This window comes from Rhinolophus sinicus, chromosome 5 (assembly GCF_057876585.1).
Source record: "Rhinolophus sinicus isolate RSI-liver-muscle chromosome 5, RSI-T2T, whole genome shotgun sequence".
NCBI classification, from domain to species: domain Eukaryota; kingdom Metazoa; phylum Chordata; class Mammalia; order Chiroptera; family Rhinolophidae; genus Rhinolophus; species Rhinolophus sinicus.
Genome location: NC_142505.1, coordinates 7,966,363 through 7,986,371, shown reverse-complemented (window position 1 = coordinate 7,986,371; position 20,009 = coordinate 7,966,363). Strand labels below are relative to the sequence as shown.

Below are 20,009 nucleotides of genomic sequence, written 5' to 3'. Positions count from 1 at the left end.
GCCCAGCACGCTAGAGAAGCCGTCCCCTCCTGCAGGCACCTCAGCATCTGCAGGGCAGTGGCAGGCAGGCCACAGCGGAGAAGCCTATCACTGCACCTGGGAGTGGCCAAGGTTGGGCAGTGCCCGTGGCTCCCTGCCTCCCACCAGAGGGCAGCAGAGACCCCTCTCACCTTAATCCACACAGGCTGAAGGGTGGGTGCTCTCCCCCAGCTGGAAAGCTGAGCCCCTGGCCCTGCTTCCCTGCCGTGACCAACACCTACCCAGAGCCCAGGCCTGACCCCATACAGGGATCTCAGAAAAGCTCCTGGCCAGCGACTGAACAGGACCCATGAAGGGAAGGTCCTAAGAGACTTAAGTATGTCCTAAAACTGAAAAGGGTGGTCTCTTGCTTCCCAAGCTGTTGGTAGATGGCATTTTCTTAGATTTAAGTTGTTTTCCTCCCCAGCCCTTGTCTGAGACCTCTGGCACAGAACCACGGCATCCACTCAAATCGGGTAAGATGAGGGATCTAGCACATGGTGGCCCAGTGGCCGTGTCCCAAATCATGTCAGCCAGCTCTAACGTGCCAAGTCTGCACTGTGTCTCTGCAGAGGCTATCTGGGGGCAGCGCCTGGAGCCTTGTGCTCTCTGCTCTCCCCACACCTCAGCAGGCCGGCCAGCCTTGGGGGGCAGGGGGGCAGAGATGCTGTGTCACTCCCTTCGTGCAACTCCTCCCAGAATGGTCGGCAGCAGTCTGGGCTTCCGACTCAGGGCAGGTCCACCTCTACCTCTGCTCACAGCCCCACAGCTCAGCGAGGGCACTGCCAAGAGCAGGAGCCTCTCTGGGCAATGGGTGGTGGCCCTCCTATGGTAGGGGGTGGACCAGTTTAGGGGCCCCGGGGTGCTGCCTGAGAAATGGGTAACTAGGTCTTACTGGAAATGCCTCTGCCGAGCCCCCTCCTGCCATGTGGCCAATGAGAGCGTACGAGGACAGGGTCACAGGCTGTGCCTGCCTGGCCAGGGGCTCCATCCCGTGAGCACTGCACACTAACAACCATCCTGGCAGCACAGATGTCCCATCTTACAGGGAGGGGGGCCCCTGTGCATGGCTGCATAGCTGGGGAACCCAGCAGCTGGTCCCACACTCAGCTAAGCGGGGGGCCTTGGGGCCTCACCTGGATGGCGGGCACGAGAGTGAAGTAGCCAATGAGTATGATGCCCAGCTCTGTGGCCACGTTCTTCATGATGGACCAGCTCTCACTGCTGAGACCTGCAGAAGACAGGGCCACGGGGCCAGCACATGACCTCTGTCCACCACACGTGCACACAGCCTCGTGTCCTCAGAGGGAAGACACACGGGGAGGGCGCCCAGCCTTCTGAGGCAGCCGCTCCCCCAAAGTGCCCCAATCCTCGGGACTGCTGGTACCCGGGCTCCCAAGTGCTGCCATCACTGCACAGCTGCTGCAGGAAGGGCGGCTTGAACGGTACAGGGAGAGCTAGAACCATCAGAGGGAGAGGCAGGGTGTTGAGATGAGCAGGCCCACCGGCCACATGGCAGAATGGCTCGAGAGATGCAAGAGCCAGCCGCCTTCTTCCTCAAGCCCCTCCCCCTGGCGAGCCTCTGGGACCCCAGCATCACGGTCGCAGTGTGGGGCTCTGAGCGCCCAGTGGGTAGGGCCACTGCCCTGCATGCCCTGGGAACTGCACTTCTGGTGGGGCCCAGGATCCCACAGAAGCTCCCACGTCTGCTCCAGCCGTTCCCACAGGTGTGGGAGGGGAGGTGCATGAGTCCAGACCTCGGGGCCTACGCTCTCCTCGTCTCCTCAGAACCCCAGCTCCTGCCACTGAGGCCGCAGGGGGCTTTTCTGGCAGCTGTGGAGACAGCAGCTCTGCAGTAGGCAGCCCCAGGCCGACTGTGGAGGAGTGAGGTGGGAAGAGAAGTCACCAGGTGCCAGCCTGGACAGGGGCCACCAGACACCGGAGCCCCGCAGCAGGGTCTGGTTTGCTTTCTTCCTGACACATGAACCTGGACAGTCCAGTCTGGCGACCAGTCCGCCAGGGCACGTGCTAACAAGCTGCCAGGACCTGGTGGCCACCAACTAGTACGCAGGGGGCCAGAGCAAGGAGGCTCCTGAACAGGGGAAGCGCAGCACAGCTCCCGGCCCTCCCAGCCCCCCCCACGCCCCCGTTACCTTGGGCAATGCGCAGCTTCACCTCGAGGTCCACGGGCGTTGAGACCACGGACTTGGTGAGCACCAACACGTTCTCCAGCCCAATAACCACCACGAGGTAGGGGAAAATCTCGCTGGGGACAGAGAGGGCGGGCTGAGGACAGTGAGAGGACACTCCCCAACACGGCTCATTCTCAACAGGCCTGGGCTCAGGGAGGCCGTGGGCTTTGCCACCTGTGGTGGAGGCTGCCGAGTGACTCCCACCAGTGTGGGGCAGAAGCCCCGCCCTCCCCAACAGGGCCTCTGTCTACACAGCACTCAGCTTTCAGGCCAAGTGGCGAGCAACTATCCCCATCTCCATCTATGCAGCACAATGAGCAGCACCGGAGGAGGCCCCCTGCTGCCCAGCTGCCAGGCACCTCTCCCTGCCCATCCCACACCAGACTCCAGGCCAAGCCACTGACTGACGGAAGGGCCATGAGACCAGCCTAAAGCCCGGCTCGCCCCTGTGGAGAACTATTCTTAAGAAAACTACGAGCTACCTGAGGCCGCAGGCTCACTACTAGACGGACTGTGGGACGTCTGCACACACAGGCCGAGGTGAAGCTCACCAGGGCAATGTCTGCTGTGCAGCAGTGGAGGTGCGGGCTCAGCGGGGGCGGGGGGAGGGGGCTGTCAGCTTCAAACAAGGAAGCAGGTGTTCTGTGAGCAAGGGAAGGCACAGAAAACACAACGTCACTGTCCCTGCAACCAGCCTGATAAGCCAAGGTAGGGGACAGGCCAGCGGGTTAGTACGGACAGGCGGGCAGGGACTCGTCACAGCCAAGGAGACGGAAGCCTGAGGACAAACCCCGGGAAGGGCTTCCAGCCCAGGATTCAGAGAGACATGGCAGGGGAAACACATCAATGGAAAGGTGCCGGATTACAGAGGATGCTGAATCTTATAATAAAAAGCTTACTCTAAAATCCTGTTTTGTTGGGCATTTAAATGTTTTACTAGTAAAAAAGGAAGACATGTACCCTCTCTCACATCATCTGTGGCTTATGCCATCAAGGAGCAGTACGTCTGTGTACATACAATATATAAACACACACATCCACATACACACGTATCTGTACACACACATGCAAGGCAGAGCCATATATATATATCCAAGCTTACACACACACACTTGTACCCATGTAGAAATACTTCCCCATATACACAAACATACACACGTATGGACACATACACACATACCATATATGTATTTTATATACCGATATGCTATATACACGTATGTATGAATACAAACCAGGTAACTTGAAGAGGAAAAAATATACCTCTTAAACATCAAAATAACAATGTGAAAATATGGGCACAGCAAGTGTCCAGCCCAGGGCAGGCCCAGCGGTACAAGGCTCCGTGGCCTAAGCCTGCGCTGTGGCCTGGTGGCGCGTGTTGGGGACCTACCCGCCGTTGAGGGTGGGCGTCAGGCCGAAGAGCGTGCAGAGCCCCACCGACATGAGCAGCGAGCTGAGCACTGTGACCACGGCGGCCAGGGCCAGCCCCCACTTGGACTTGACCATGTCGATCTTGCCTGGAGGGCAGAGAGGGCACATCAGGCAGCAGGTCCCCAGACTCGGGCACAAGGCCTTTGACGGAGCTGCCAGGAGTGGAGTGTGACCTGACAATCGGCGAAGGGAAAGCCCCTGGGTTAACCAGAGAGGATGGCCACGGCCACTTCCCCGTCTCAGGGACATAGCATCTCTCGGTCTTTTCCTGAAAAGCCAGAGGAGCCCTGGACCCAGCCAAGACCCTGGGGCTGCCGGGGGACGAAGCCCCAGCTTCTGTGACCACAGGGTGTGCCCCACATCTCCACCCAAGCCGCCTCCAAAGGCAGGGGAGCCAGCGAGCGGGAAACGCCTGCTCCGTGTGGAGAAAGCCCTGCCTCCCGCCGTGACCTACGCGTGGAGAAGTAGATGTAGGCAAACAGGATGATGTAGGTGGTCACGAGGGGGATGAGCTCGGCGATGCCAATCTCCTCCTTGAAGTGCACGTGGACCAGGCTCTCCGCCCGGAGGCTGCAGTTGGGGCTGGGGTGCAGGAGCATCAGGCGGGCGCGCAGGCTGCCCAGGAACCTGGTCACGGGCGGGGGACACGGGCTGTCCCTCTTGGTCCAGGGACGAAGACAATCCCGGGAAGGGGGTCCATCAGGGCCTCCCTCCCTGCGCCGGAGGGAGCTTCTCTGTAGTGGGGAGGCTGCCCCACAGAGTCCAGGGCGCTGGGAGGAGAGCTGCCGCGGGTGGCCCCGCTCCTTCCTCAGGGGCCCTTCCTCACCCAACACACCACTCGACTGCCAAGGGCCCAGGAGAGCCCCCGCCCTGTTGGGGGGCTGCCTGTGGGACCCGACCCAAGCTCCAGAGAGACCCGTGGGGCATCAGGACGCTACTTGTCAGCCCCACCTTAGCCCCTTACTGTTAGCCCCACTCAGATGTGCACAGACAGCGTCCTTCGGGCTGAGGGTTATAAACATTTCAGCAGGAAGCCTGAACACTGCCAGTGCCCAGGGGCCCTCTGGACACTGCACCAGACGGGGGTTACTCTACGCCTCATGTCATTCGCAGCCCAGGCAGGAGCTGCGTGCCCACGGCCTTACCTGGCATGGTAGCGCTGGAAGACCAGGGTAATGGTGTACGAGACCATCCTCTTCCTGGTGTACAGGCTCACCCCGCTGTACTTGCCGGGAACCCCAAACAGCAGGTCTGCAGACAGAAACCCGCAGGTCCTGGAGAGCCACCAGGACCCCTCCCCACTGCCACCCCTGATCTGCCAGAGCACCCATCTAGGAGGACGCGGCCCCGAGGGTACCTTTGAGTGTGGCCGAGGTCTGCAGCGTTTTGGGCTCGTGCTGGTGGATGGTCCGGATGATGTCAGGGTCGGCATGGAAGTGTTCCCTGTCATTCTGCCAGAAGTTCGCAGGGGACAGCAGCAGGCATCCATGCTCGGGCAGCAGGTTCCGCAGCTTCCTGAGGCCCGGCAGCAGGTCGGTCACCTGCAGGCACACCTCCTCCAGGCTCCTGGTCCCGGAGCTGTGCAGGAGACAGGATGAGGCATCTGCTGTGTTTGCCAGCTCAGGGCAGACCCACTGCACGGGTGGGGAACCCTGTCATCAAGTTTCCAGACGCCTGGCTAAGAGCCTGAGGATGAGGGCAGCCAGGAAAAGTTCTGCCAGGTGGTGAACACCATTGTGTAGCTGCCTGACCTTCAAAGGGGCCCCGGGGCCGGTCACCTCCGCAGAGATGCCAGTTCCGGGAGCATGCAGAGCCCCACCCACTAAAACACCTGGGCTAATTCAAGGGGCAGAGCCCATAGGGTGACAATTAGGGGCTTCATTTCATTCACCAAAATGTCTGTCCACACCCTCTGCTCACTGACACTGGCGGTAAAGCAGCCTGTGAAGCCAGCAGCCTCCGGAGACCCACAGGTGGGCTGGGGAGCAGCACCCGGCCTGGGGCTCCAGAAGTGCATCCCCAGGGAAAGCTTGTTCTCATCAGCATGGCCACCACAATTACATTCACATGTCATAACCCCTCTGCAGGAAGCCACTGGCGACATAAGTCAACTGGCTCTCAGCTCATCACAGGGTCAGCCCAGTGCACACCTGTGTCTGACACCTGAGGACAAGGCTCAGGGCTCTGTCTGTGCCACCTGCCTAGGCCCAGGGGGAACGCAGCCACTGTGGGCCTGCAGGACGCTGAGGGATGCAAAGCTGGCTCACCCACCAGCCTTCTCATTCGATTTCTGCAGAGCTACACAGGACTGCACCTTCCTGCCGTACACAACGGGATTCCGGGGCTGGGGTCCCTCGGAGCGATACCTGTCTTTCAGCACGTGGTTCCGGATCTCCTCCACCAGCTGGAAGGCTCGGGACAGAGGGGAGCGGAACACATCTACTGCCAGGAGGTTCTTGTGCCAGGGAGACACTGAAGACTTCACAAAGATCTGCTGGACATAAGCCACCGGGGCACCCACATACTGCAGAAGAAATAGGGGAGGGAGAGCAAGGTCAGCCCAGCGCAGGAGAGAGAAACCTGGGTCCATATTCATACTGAGCATCCACTATGGGGCCCAAGGGACAGGCCTTCAAAAATGAAGGCGTCCACAAGGGGTGTTTTTTTCCCATTTATGAACCGTTTTCCTACATATTTCCCAATAGACCAGGGTCAGCAAACTGGCCCACAGGCTAAACCGAGCCTGGTGCCTGCTTTTCTGAATAAAGTTTTACTGGGCACAGCCATGCCCACTCCACTCCGTACTGTCCACAGCTGCTTTCACACCCTGACGACAGAGCACATGACCCACAAAGCCTAAAACCTCCACCATCTAGCCCTGTATGGAAACACCTGCTGACCTCACAACAGGCCATCGCTCCTAAAAGGTGAGTATGTAGCCTGTCTTATTGATCCTGGTTCTGCCACTTGCAGCTCAGCGGGTTTTGAAGATCAAAAGACCCCATTTTAAATCCCCCCTTTCGAACTGCTGGTCTTAGAAACGTTTGCAACTTCTGAGGCTCAATGTCCTCATCACGAAAGGGGGATAATGACATTCCCCCCACAGCATCGAGAAGATGCACGCACGCATGCACGCATGCACACACACACACACCACTGACACACATTCCTACACAGGTATGTAAATAGCGCATGTGGAGATTAATGTTAACAGAAGTCGCAGCAATAAGCAGTTGTGGCACATTGTTTCACTGACCCCACGACTCTCCTATGAGAAGCAAGATGACTGCCTAGAGCTTCATGACTCGAGCAGGGTGGTGCGAGGATGTCAACCCAGGTCTCCTCACTGAATGTCACATGCTTTTCCCACTAGAACCTATCATGCGCCCTTGAAGGGCTAACAACTTAAGTGACCAAAGTGTTCACAGGTGTAACAGGCGCGGAGTAACTGCCAGTGATGGACGTGTCACAGAGCACCCCCCCCCAAACGCCGTACGGGTTAGCCGTGGTGGGGCTGCAGCCAGGGGAGGCACTGAGTGGAGCCATGAGATAAGGGCCAGGCTCCGAGAAGCACAGTCAGCCCACACAGCTCACAGGAGGCCCGTCGGGCAGTAAGCATGGCAGCTGGAGTGAGAGCTGGCTAAGCGGCCTGACTGAGCCGACCAGGAGAAGCCCTGAGTATCGCTGACAAAAGCAGCGCTCTGGCAGACGACCCTGGAGTCGTAATGTCATGCAAGTGCAGACAGACACACTGCCCACAGCCATGACGCACTGCGAGGCGCAGCCTGGAGGGAGCCGGGCCTGCAAGCGGGACTCCAAGGGCAGGTATGCAGATGAAAGGAAGGTCATTTAGCCACTTGTCAGGTTATCACATGATGACGCCCTACTCCAGGTTATCACACACGCAGGGGTCAAGATGCTGAACACACAGCAAGTTAAGGACCCCTGGGTGCAAACAACCCGAAGCAATCACCTGAGCCTTTGTGAAGCTCAGGTTTATGAAGCCGTGTCCCAGCGAAGGCTGTGGGGACCGAAGGCCTCGCCCACTTTGTCCTGTGTACCAGACTCAGCCCTCCAGAAGCTGCTAGGAGGTACAGAGGTACCTGGGCGGATCTGGCTGCCACAAGCTCTGACCCAGACAGCAGCTCATCAACTCAACACATCACACAGGCCTGATGGGGGAGGAGCCACCCAAAGAGACCAACAGCTCTGCAATGACAGCTATTCCCAGACGATCACCCACAAACCCTCGGAAGGACGCAGCATGTCACCCAGGGTCAGCATGGCACTGTGGAGTCTCCAGCCCTGGGTTTGTTCCCCTGCACACAAGACTGTGATTCTGAACATACCACCTCCTCCCGCTGCTCTTCTCGGACTCTCCACCTCCCCCCTCGGCTCACTGAGACTGTGCAGCGAACCTTCAGTTGCCAGGCAGGACAGCTCCCTGGCCCCCCAGGCCATCTCCAGCCCCTTCCCACGCAGGCTGCCTCTCCCAGCCAGGACCATTCGGCCCCCACTTCAACAAAGTACCAGCGAACATCCTCGAGAATCAGAGCTCTCTTTCTGGGTTCCAGGGATGGTACCATGAGTTCTACAAACACCCCGCTCCCCAATTTTACTCCGATTTCTGCTTGGCAGTGCATTTGTTATCACCATCATCATTGGCAGAAGAAAGGATCATGGCTTTCATCAGATTCTCTCAGGAGTATTTAACCCCTTTGCCTTAGACTTCTCTTTGTCCTGTGACCTGCCACCAGTCCTGGGTAAAATCCACTGCTCATCTGTTGTCACTTCCCAGCTGGTACGCCTCCCAGGACAAAAAGCAAACAGACACGAGCCTCCTGCCCAGCCTCGCTCTCCGCCGTGACGGGACCTCCCTCTGCGGGCCGGAGCCATTTATCCTCACCAACTTCCGATGGAATTTTCCAAGCAGCTATCCCACATCTTTCCAACTCTTTCAAGATCTTGGTCCTGTCATATGATATGATTGTGTCAAACTCATATCCAACATCCGAGCCCTCAACCTGCTTCTTCTGGCATCAGAATTCCCTTATGGTGGTTTATTCAACAGGCACTGGCCTAATTCTTGTCATTCCCAGCAGCAAACCCTAAGCCAAGTGGTCTACTTGGGAGGTGCAGGAAACACAGAGAGGGGAGGAGGGCCACGAGCAGGGAAAGGAAGGCAGCCAATGAAGGGTGTTACTGCACAAGTGGCCTCTGTGGATAAGTGGGTTCAGCTGAGTTACCCCACCTGAGGAGAATGAGGTATTACATACCAACTCCTGTAGTCACTGGCTGAGGGCTGCTCCTATGGGCACCAGTTCTCAGGCCTTCTGGGCCAGAAATCCTCCGACAAATGAGACGCGGATGTTGGCAGCTGGACGGCAGGCAGGCACGAAATGGCACCAGGGCGGTGGGCAGGGCCCACTCACTATGCTGGGCCCCGTCATAATCCCGACTTGATAGTCAAGTGAGAAACACACATGGAAACAGATGCCACACGGTATCTGAGGTGGGTGATAGAGGACGCACGGGGCCAGATGCGCCTGCACAGAGGGACGTCCCCTCACTAGATGGCGGCCGTGGCAGACAGTCTCTGAACATGGCCCCCAGGAGCCCCACCTCCTGCTGCCCAGTGTAGCCCCCTCGAGAGGGGGCTGGACCTGGTGACTTGCTTCTGACAAACAATACAACAATGAGCTGTCACGTTTGAAATTAGGTTACAAAGGACTATAACCCCTGAGGACATTATGCTAAGTGAAATAAGCCTGTCACTAGAAAACAAATGTAACTGATTCCCGTATATGAGGTACCTAAGTAGTCAAATTCATAGACACTGAAAGTAGAATGGTGATTGCCAGAGGCTGAGGCAAGCAGGTAACAGGAAATTATTGTTTAACAGATACAGACTTTCTGTTTTACAAGATGAAAGGAGTCATGGGGACAGACGCACAACACGAATGTATTTAATACCACTGAACTGTACACGTAAAAATGCTTAAGATGGTACATTTCATGTTGTGGGCATTTTGCCACAATAAAAAATAATTGGAAGAAAAAGGAAGACTATGACTCCTCCGCCCCCCCCTTTTGGAGCTACCACTCTGATGGAGTCAGCCATATTGTGAGCTGCTCTGGGAAGTTCTACGCGGCAAGGAACTGAGAGGACCTGCAGCCAACACCCAGTGAGGAACGAGTCCCAGAGCAGCAGCCTGCAAGGAGCCCGAGTGAGCTGGGGAGCAGAGCCCCCCGTCGGGCTGTGAGGTAACTGCAGCCTGTCAGACTCTGAACTCGAGGACCCAGACAAGACCAAGGCTCAGAGAAACAGAAGGATGTGTCCAAGGACACAGCTGACAGGCAGCAGAGCCAGGGTGAGAGCCCAGGGCTAGCCAATGCCCAAGCCTGTCTTTTTGTCTATAGCCAACCTGCCTGGGTAGTTCTAAACCATGTGAGTCCCCACGGAGAACAGGACACGATGGAAAGGCCCAGCACAATGTGCAGCGCAGGAGGGACGCTGAGTCCTGGGGACCCATGGCCACCAGTGTTCACATGAGGCCCCTGACCAGGGCTCCATGGAAACCGTGTCCAGGCCCAGCCAACACAAACACCAGTGCTGGCCCTGGAAGCCCAGCCTGCTCGGTGGACCTGCCAGCCAGAGCCTGGCGTGAGCTTCGGGTTTCGTGATGACCTGGTCTAGGGAACCAGGTCAGGGCAGGAGACCACAGGCTTGGTTTCTGTTGTTTTAAAACACAATCTTTCCTTCACATTTCGAAAGAGCAACCTAGAGCCGCAGGCATTTTACCTGTCTACTGACACATGCTGGGCTCCATGCAGAAGGATACAGAAGACTCCTGTTACTCAGCTCTTCTGGGAGACAGGGCTACTGATGGTTGTCCTCTAGCCCTGGGCAGGCGGGCGTGCGCAGTGGAGGGAAGGACAGGCTCAGGGGACCCACTTGGCTTCAACTTCTGGCTCCAGCCCTGGCTGTCTCGACACCCTCCAGGCCTCCCCTCCTCACTGAGGGAAGCGGGAAGAGAATCTCCAGCCTCACAAGCAATCACTGCGAGGACCAGCCACACGTACCCAGTAAAGCATCCGGTAAAGCATCCGCCAAACCACATTAGTTACATCAGGTTACATCACTGTCTGGAAGCTATTAAAATTGGATTTGGTATCTCCTTAATCCCTCCCCCCGTTTCGTATCTTCCCTGCCCTTCTTCTAGGCGTCATCATCTCAGTCTCCAAGTTCAATCCGACTCGTCTGACACCCACTTCCACCATGTCACTGCGCTAAGAGAACGGCTGCCCACTGCCTGCAGAATTCAAGTTTAAACTCCATGTTCCAGGGTTCAACGTGGGCCCCCGTCCCATGCTCTAAGAAAAACGCCTCGCTTCACACTCCCTGTCTCCTGAATAAGCCAGGCTGTTTCTTTATTCAACAAGAAACCTTTCTTGAGCACCTACTATGTGCAAAACATCGGCCTATACAAATTTGAATGAAACATGATTTCAACTGGGCTGCAACACTGAGCACAAAGGCGAAGCAGGGTGCACATCTGCAAGCGAGCTGGGGAAGGCTTCCTGGAGAGCGACAGCTGAGCTCAGGGGTAAAGGGGAAGGCGTGCAAGCCTGGTGCACACCCAAGGGCAGTGCAAGCACAACCTTTGTTCTCTTCCTCCCTGCTGTGGCCAGATCTGATCAACTGCAATGGTGATAACCACAAACATTCGTGGAATGTAAGTGATGGGCCACGCATTCCACTAAATAAACCTCCGCATTCTCTCACTTAACCCTATCACAATGTGGAAACTAAGGCAAAGGTGGTAAGTGACATGCTCAATGTCACACACCTGGGAAATGGAAATCTATCATTTCTGCTTTGCTCTTCTCTTCCTCTTGTAAAATCATCCCCTTCCCAGAGGGAACTGCCCTCCCCAAAGCCCGCTGATCTCTGATCACAGTGAGTCCAACACAGGGCGGGCCTAACTCAGAGCCAAGGGCCTGGCAGAGCTGACTGAGTCCTCCCTGCAGGCCGTATAAAGGTGCCACTGCGGGTGCAGCCATCATCCCACAGGGGGAACCCTTCAGTGAAAGGGGAGACAGACAGCTACACAGAAAGAGTCATCTCCAGCATATAGAAAGAATTACAATTCAATTAAGAAATCAAAACAACTCAATTCAAAGCGGGCAAACATTTAAACACACACTCCACAAAGGAAGATATTCATATACAGTTAAGCACTTGACATTAGTCATCTAGGAAACACAGATTAAAACTATAATGAGATTTCTCTACACAGCTATTAGAAAGGCTTTTTAAAAACCCTACAGTACCAAGAACTTTACAGAACAAAAACTGAACTTTATGGAAATTTAAAAAGTAATTTAGGAGACTGACAAACGTGAAAAGAACGACAGTTCACCGCTACAGTCTTCCTCCGAAAAACCCATAACCCCGTCTCATCTAGAGAAAGACAGACAAATCCCACTTGAGGACACTCTACAAAATACCTGACCAGCACGCCTCCAAACTGTCAAGGTCATCAAAAACAGGGAGTGGCTGAGAAACCCCCAGCCAAGAGAGGACTCCGGAGACATAAGCTAAGTGTAATGCGGTCCCCACGTCGGGATCTTGGGAGAGAAAAAGGACACTAGGTAAAAACTAAGCAAATCTGTTTTCCTTAGTTTCTCCGACTTCCCTTGTTTTTGACGACCTTGGCAATTTTCAGAGGGCTGGTCAGAAAGTCCCTCAATCGGGATTCGTCTGATGTTTTCCTCATGATTAGACTGGGATGTGGGTTTGGAAGGAAGACCCCAGAGGTGCAGCGCCCTCCTCGTCACACGGCAAGGGCTTCGACCGTCCACCTGACGTCTCCCTGTTGAGGGTGACACTGCTCAGCTTGCTGGACAGGTGGCTGCCAGGCTCCGACTGTACAGCGACTTTCCTCCCCTCCATGCTGTCCTCTCCGGAAGTCACCACGCACCGCCCACACATACGGAAGGGCAGTTACACCCCACCTCCGTGACGGCCGAGTAGCTGCATAAACTCTATAATTTTTTGCCCAGGTTTGTCTATTCTCATTTACTTATTTATTCAATCATATGGATTTGGATATTTGGGTTATAATCGATACTACTTCATTTTGTTACTAACGATATTTTCTTTTCCAGCATCGGCTACTGGGAGCTCTTCCAGGAGGTTCCTGTGTCCCTCTGGCACGTACAGCATTTATTTTAAACTGACATCTTTGTTTTTTCTTCCCAACCAGACTGGGATCTCCTCGGAGGCAGGGAGGCTGTGTTGTCCCCTAGATCACACTACTGGGCACACTGCTGCAGAAATGTGATACACGTGTTGAATAAAGGCAGCGAGAACGGAGGACACTGGGTCCCGAGGACAGACACCTACGCTGTGCTGCTCCACGCCCACGCCTAACTGTCCTCTGGAAGCCACCCTCTCTCATTCCCAGCCTGCTGACGATGCCAGTCCACAAAGCACCCCTCTCGGCCACATGATCTGGGACGGGGACAGGCAGGTAACCTCAGTCAGAGCCAACCAGGCACCTGCCCGTTCTCTACTGGCCTGGATATGGCAAGAACACGGAGCTGAAGCTGCTGGAGTCTGTTTCGGGGAGACCACAAGTGGAGCTGACCCAGAGCTGAGAGACGGGACTCCAGGCTGTCCTTGAGTCACCCTGAGTTATATAACCCCTCCCACCCCCAAATTCCCTTCTTGCTTACTCTGGTTCAGGCTGAGTTTTCTGCTCCTTATAACTAAAGCCGTCCTTACCATTCCTGCATCACTGAGCTGTATTTTTATCATGGACAGTCAATGGTGAGACACCTGATCATTGAGCTGCATGACACCAGGTGACAGCACCGAGGCCTGGTCTCCTTCTCAGTCATTCAGAGGACGGAGGCTCCAATCAGAAAGTGAGAAAACGGACACTCCTCTTATTCCTGAGACCTCAAGTTATTTTGTGCCCCCATTTACTATGACCATGTCAGACCAAAGGGCACTAAGGAAGTTTAAAGAGCTCACAAACAAATACCCCCCCAAAAGCCGTTATCATTAGACATCAGGCCGTGAACTCTACTAGTCATGGAATACGCACAGAGAGCACCTTCTTGTGACGGAACCATGACTTCCATTAGGGGTAAAACTGCACCAAGAGGTTAATGAAGGTGAAAGGTGTGAACCAACAAGGTCCTGTGTCAGCCCTGGCCCAGCTGGGGCCTAAGTTACAGAACTGGTTCCTGCTGGTATCAGACCATGTTCCCTCTCACCTCCACGGGCAGTCTCACTAAGCCTGACTGTGTACTTGCCACTGACACCACCTGTACTTTCGCATGTACCTATCTCACCAGTTATGTGTGTATTTCAGCAACAGTAGAGCCAAGTTTATAACGAGTAACCTGGCTGCTATCGTACCCGAAAAAGAAACAGGAAGGGATGTGCAAGCAGTATCAGGGAGGGGTGGGAGAGGAAGAGCTGTCTCCTGCGCTTTGGTTTTCCTTCTCAACAACAGACTGGGCGAGTCTGGCCCCAATCCATGGGACCAAAGCACAACACGTGCAGGAAAACACTCCATCCATCACCTGGCAGGTAAAAGGTTTAGAGACAAGCTAATCATGCTTGTAAGATTTCCAAATAATGAGACCGGAGTTACTGTGAGTCGGACCCGGCACCTGAGGCCTTCAACGGAGACACTGTTTCTCCTTCGTTTGCATCAGTGCTCAGCTCAGTGACAGTCAACTGAGAACAGTATGGTCTGGAAAAAGCAGTGGGCTCAGAGGTCAGGAGACCTGGAGTCCAAACCCAGTGTTGACCCCATGTAAACTGAGTAACAGGCATTTCATGACTCTGGGCCCCAGCTTCCTAAACTGTAAAAGAGATTTAAAAAAAAAACCAAAAAACCAACTTTTTACCTGAATGGATTATGAGGATAAAATAGGACCCAAAAGGTCTGAAAAAATCAGGTGCGCACTGCGAACATTAGTGTGTCAAGACTGTGATGAGAGGACCTTGGCTAGGGGTGTTCACTGGTTGTCATGAGCCCCTGCAGCAAGGAGGAGATGGCCTATTTGCCAGGGCGCTGCCCGGGCCTGTGCACCATGTGTGAGCAGCCCACCTGACCCAGCTGCCCACCGCTACAACCACAGACCCCCGTTTTTACAGGACAGTCACACGTGGGGGTCACTTGGTGCTCCCTTTCAAAACAGGTTATTCATTAAATGTGTAACTAAATATTTCTGGTGTCTCTATAAAGCTGTTCCAGGGCACGTATTCACCAATGAAAGGCTGACCCCCTTACGCACACTCACTCGCAGAGCCCCTGCCTCAGCCAGTCCCTGGGGCTCTCCTCAGCGACACACTGAACACCTACCCACTCCGGCTGCTCACTAGGCTCTCCTGGTTTGTGGTCAGAGGTCACACGTGGGGGCGCGTAGTCCTTCACGGGGGTGGTGAACTCCACGGGGCCTGTTCCTGGCAAGGGGAGTTTCAGCAGTGGGTAGCTGGGATGAACAAAAAAGGACAGAAGCGTTAGGAAAAGATGCGTGATGCAGTCCCTGCTAGGATTGTACAAATGTACAAAACATTAGCAGCACAAAACTTCAGTGCTGGAAGGAACTTAGAAGCCACCTCGATCAGCATTTTTCAAACTCATTTTTTAATCATAGAGAGCTGACAAGGAAGCCCAATTGATAAAAATAGACTGGTTAAATATTTTTAGAGACATAACAAAGGCAAGATGCTAAACAGACAAACTTGTCAAATTAAACATAAATAAGACAACAAACAGAAACTGGGGGTGGGGGGGAAACTATAAAAATCCAGAAGGATCCTAACTCAGATTGTTGGGCAACTATTCCAATTTGAAGGGACAGACAGACAGACAGACAGACATAAATAAATAAATAAATAAATAAATAAATAAATAAATAAATAAATAGAAGCGACAGACCATGGAAACTATGTAACACACGGAGGCTGTGGTTCACACTCGACTGTGCTGAACAGAAGTCAATGGACTCACCATCCACAAAAGAAAAACCCTGGCTTTACACACAAAAGTTGGAAAATGGATGTGCATTTTGTTTCTGGTCTCACTTTTTAAAAAAACTTTTGTTTTGAGAATTAACTTTTTTGTGCACAATGCACAAATCGTAAGTATAACAGTGCGGTGAATTCTGACATATGCATAAACCTGTGTAACCACTACCTAGATTAAGTGATAGAACATTCCTAGAACTTCAGAAGGCAGCTTTGTGACCCCCACCCAGTGAAGAGCAATCTCCGCCCCAAACCTCTATTAGAACTTCTAACCATAAATGAGTTTTACCTGTTTTTAAATGGCTTACAAATGAAATCGATTCCACTTGTGCACTCCTGTGACTGGCTGCTTTTATTCCGACAATATCTGCTCAATTCATCTACACTGATACGTGTAGCTCATTCTTTCCCATAGATCTGCACTTTTCCATTGAATGAATCTATTACATAAAGTACATTTACTACTCGAGGTACACATGGCTGTTTCCAGTATGAGCTATTGAGAATAAAGCTATTAAGATTATTTTTATATATGGCTTTTGCTGACCATAAGCACTCATTTCTGTTAGGTATGTTCCTTGAATGAAATTTCTGGGTTATAGAATAAACATATGCTTAGCTTTTGTAGGTAATACCAGTTTTCCAAAGTAATTGTACAATTTTATGTTCCCACCAGGAGTGTGATGGGAGTTCCAACTGCTCCAAATCCTTGCCACCTCCTGATACTGTCAGTCCAACTAATTGTCACCATTTACAGGAGGTAGTGATACATCTCAGGTTGTCATGGGTAACAATGTTGAAAATTCTTTCATATGCTTATTGGCCATTTGGATAGATCCTCTTCTATCAAGCACCTCTTCCACTCTTTTGACTGTTTTTTTAATTGGGTCAACTGTCTTTTTCTTATTTATTTATAGTTCTTATATATCCTAGATATGAGTCATGAGTCCTTTCCACAGCTGTAAATTTCCTTTAGTACTACTTTCACTGCATCCCATAAGTTTTGGTATATTGCATTTTTGTTTTCATCATCTCAAGGTATTTTCTAATTTCCCTTCTAATTTCTTCTTTGACCCACTGGTTGTTTTAGGATGTACTGTTTGATTTCCACATATTTGTGAATTTTCCAGTTTTCCTTCTATTATTATTTTTAGTTTCATTCCACTGTAACTGCAACATATACTCTGTGATTCCAATCTTTTTAAATTTATTAAGACTTATTTGTGGCCTAACATGGTCTATCCTGGAGAATGTTCCATGTTCACTTGAGAAAAATGTGTATTCTGCTGTTGTTGGGTGGAGTGTCTATACATTTTTGTCAGGTCCAACTGATTTACAGTATTGCTCAAGTCCTCCTTTTCCTTACTGATCTTGTCTGGTTCTTCCACCCATTATCAAAAGTAAAGTATTGAATTCTCCATCTATTATTATAGAATTCTCTATTTCTCATTTCAATCTGTCCATTTTTGCTTCATATGCAGAGGGTGCTTCATATACACACTTTAAGAAAACTGCATTAAAATTGTAATACTCAATATATACTGATAACAAAAGATGAATACAAGTGACGTTTGACTTCTGCAATTACAAGAGGTGCTCAGTGGTTACCATCAGCGTCCAGACACTTCTGATTATGGCGAACAGTGTATACATATTTTTGGCACTCCTGGTATTTTGGGGCTCTGTTGCTTGGTACGTATATGCTTACAATTGTTATATCCTCTTGCTGTGTTGAAGTATTTATCAGTATATAATGTCCTTTCGGTCTCTTATGACCTTTTAAATGTTGTCTAATGATGATATAACCACTCCAGCTCTTTTAGTTACTGTTAGGCATAGAATATCTTTTTTCCATCCTTTTATTTTCCAACCTCTTTGTGTTCTTATATACAAAGTGTAGAGTATATCTAAAGTTTCTTGTAGACAGCATCTAGATGAATTCTGTCATTTTAATCTAACTGTCAATCTCTGTCTTTTAATAGGAGAGTTTAACCCACGTACATTTAATGTGATTACTAATAAGGAAGGATTTACATATGCTATTTAGTTGTTTTCTGTATGTCTTATATGATTTTTGTTCCTCAATTCCTCCATTGCTGCCCTTTTTTTGGTATTTTGTTGATTTGATTGTATTTGGTAGTGTGCCACTTCGATTCCCTTCTTCTTCCCTTTTCTGTATATTTTAAAAGGTATTTTCTTAGTGGTTACCTTGCGGATTATAACTATTAACTTGTAACAACCTGGGTTGAACTGTGTTATAGAGGGGTCCAACAACAGATTTGAGAAGGCAGAAGAAAAGATCAGTGACCTTTAAAACAAGACAACTGAAATTATCCAGTCTGAGGAGCTTAATTTCAATAGTATGCAAACATTCTGTTTCTATATATATGTCTCTCCCCCTTTATATTATTATTGTCACAGATTACACTTTAACTATTGTATGCCCATTATCATAGATTTAAAATTATTGTTTAATAATTTGCCTTTTAAATCACAAAAAAGGAAAGAAAGAAGTTACAAAGCAAACCAAAAGCACAATAATACTGGTTAACTTTGCAAGTGTTTCTTTTTATGTTTTTTTTATGATTTCAAGTAACTGTCTAGTGTCCTTTCATTTCAGCCTGAAAGGCTTCCTTTAGTGTGTCTCGTAGGGATGGTCCAATGGTAACAAATTTCCGCAGCTTTTGTTTATCTAGAAATACCTTAATTTCTCCTTTATTACTGAAGAATAGTATTGCAGAATACAGAAATCTTGGTTGAACTGGTTTTTTTTTTTCTCCATTCAGGACTTTAAATGTGCTATCCCACTGCCTTCTTTCCTCCATGGTTTCTATGAATAAATCAGCTATGAATCTTATTGAGAATCCCTTGTTTGTGAAGAGTTGCTTCTCTCTTGGTGCTTTCAAAAGCCAAAGCTCAGTGCCAGCCCAGTGGCTCAGGTGGTTGGAGCGCCATGCTCCTAACACTGAGGTCACTGGTTCCATTCCCACATGGGCCAGTGAGCTGCGCCCTCTACATCTAAGACTGTGAACAATGTCTCTCCCTGGAGCTGGGCTGTCGTGAGCAGCCGGAGGTCGGCATGAGCTGTCATGTGCTGCCGCAGGGCTACTGTGTGCTGCTGTGGGCTACCATGTGCTCCCAGCAGTGGCTGGTGTCCAGCGTGAGTGGTCGGCAGCCAGCGCGAGCTGCTGTGGGATGCCGTGGGCTACCGTTTAAGTGGCCGGCAACCATCGTGAGTGGCCAGTAGCCACGGTGGGCTGCTGTGTGCTGCCGTGTGCTGCCATGAGTGGCCGGTGGCCAGCGTGAGTGGCCGACAGCCAGCCTAAGCGACCGGCAGCCATCATGAGCGGGGCAGCCAGCAAGGGCTGCTGTGAGCAGCCAACTGGCGACCAATCGCCTCAGCCGGGGGGAGCGCAAGGCTCATAATACCAGCATGGGCCAGGGAGCTGTGTCCTACACAACTAGACTGAGAAACAACGGCTTGAACTGGAGCAGAGGGGGAGGCAGAAGAAGGGGGGGAAAAGCCAAAGTTCAGCTGTTTAGAGGTAAGTGTCAGGGCTGTCTCTAGACCTGGCTAAGGTCCTGCTGAGGACAGCTCCACACAACGCACGGGCTGACCCCTAGGCTCTGACTGTAGAGAGGCGTCATGGGGTGCGGAGCTAACACTGCTTGTAGGAAGAAGGCAGGCAGTACATTTTATTTATCTACATTCACTTTGCACACAGTAGCTGCTCAAAACACACTGACTAAACTAAAAGCAGCCTGTTTCTCAAGATTGAAATACTGGAAATACCTATGAATTCTAGGAGTCTAAATATTCCAGCAGGAAGAGAAAAGAAGGGCAGCACACTCCACAGCGTCCATTTTCTTAGGATAAAGCCTCTTAGGAAAAAGTCCACAGGCCTGGAAAGGCTTAACATGGCTCACAGTCACCCTCCAATCTTGCCCTGGCCGCCACAGACAACGCCCTGTCTCCCGGTCAGGTACGGAACTCGCTTCTGAGGCTCTGCACGTGCTGGAACACTCTTGCCCATTCTCTTCCTAGGCAACTCATCTTCAAGGCCTCAGATGTAGTATCACTTGCCACAGGAAGTCTTTCCCCTTTCCCTAAAGTCTGGGTTGGGGCCCCTCCTCCTATGAGCTGCCAAAGTCCCCAGTCACCTCAACGTGATTCTTACCACTAACAGTGGGCCTGCCTGCTTCTGTAGCAATGATGATGGTTCCGACTCTCACTGAGCACCTACTGCGTTCCGGGTACAATCCAGGCGCCTCCATCTATCTGCTCATTTCAGCCTCACCACAACCCAATG

At 51.8% G+C, this 20,009-nt stretch overlaps 1 protein-coding gene across 1 annotated transcript in view; it reads right to left on the bottom strand.

Moving 5' to 3' along the window:
* The window catches only part of SCAP (SREBF chaperone), a 52,830-nt gene that overhangs the window by 5,065 nt on the left and 27,756 nt on the right, over positions 1-20,009 (bottom strand). Inside the window, exons 3-10 of the mRNA XM_074312454.2 lie at positions 15,032-15,161; positions 6,011-6,168; positions 5,002-5,222; positions 4,790-4,895; positions 4,099-4,271; positions 3,604-3,730; positions 2,172-2,284; positions 1,155-1,249 (exon numbers count right to left, since the gene is read on the bottom strand). Of these exons, the coding sequence (XP_074168555.2) occupies positions 1,155-1,249; positions 2,172-2,284; positions 3,604-3,730; positions 4,099-4,271; positions 4,790-4,895; positions 5,002-5,222; positions 6,011-6,168; positions 15,032-15,161 (1,123 nt within the window). The remainder of the gene's footprint in view (positions 1-1,154; positions 1,250-2,171; positions 2,285-3,603; positions 3,731-4,098; positions 4,272-4,789; positions 4,896-5,001; positions 5,223-6,010; positions 6,169-15,031; positions 15,162-20,009) is intronic.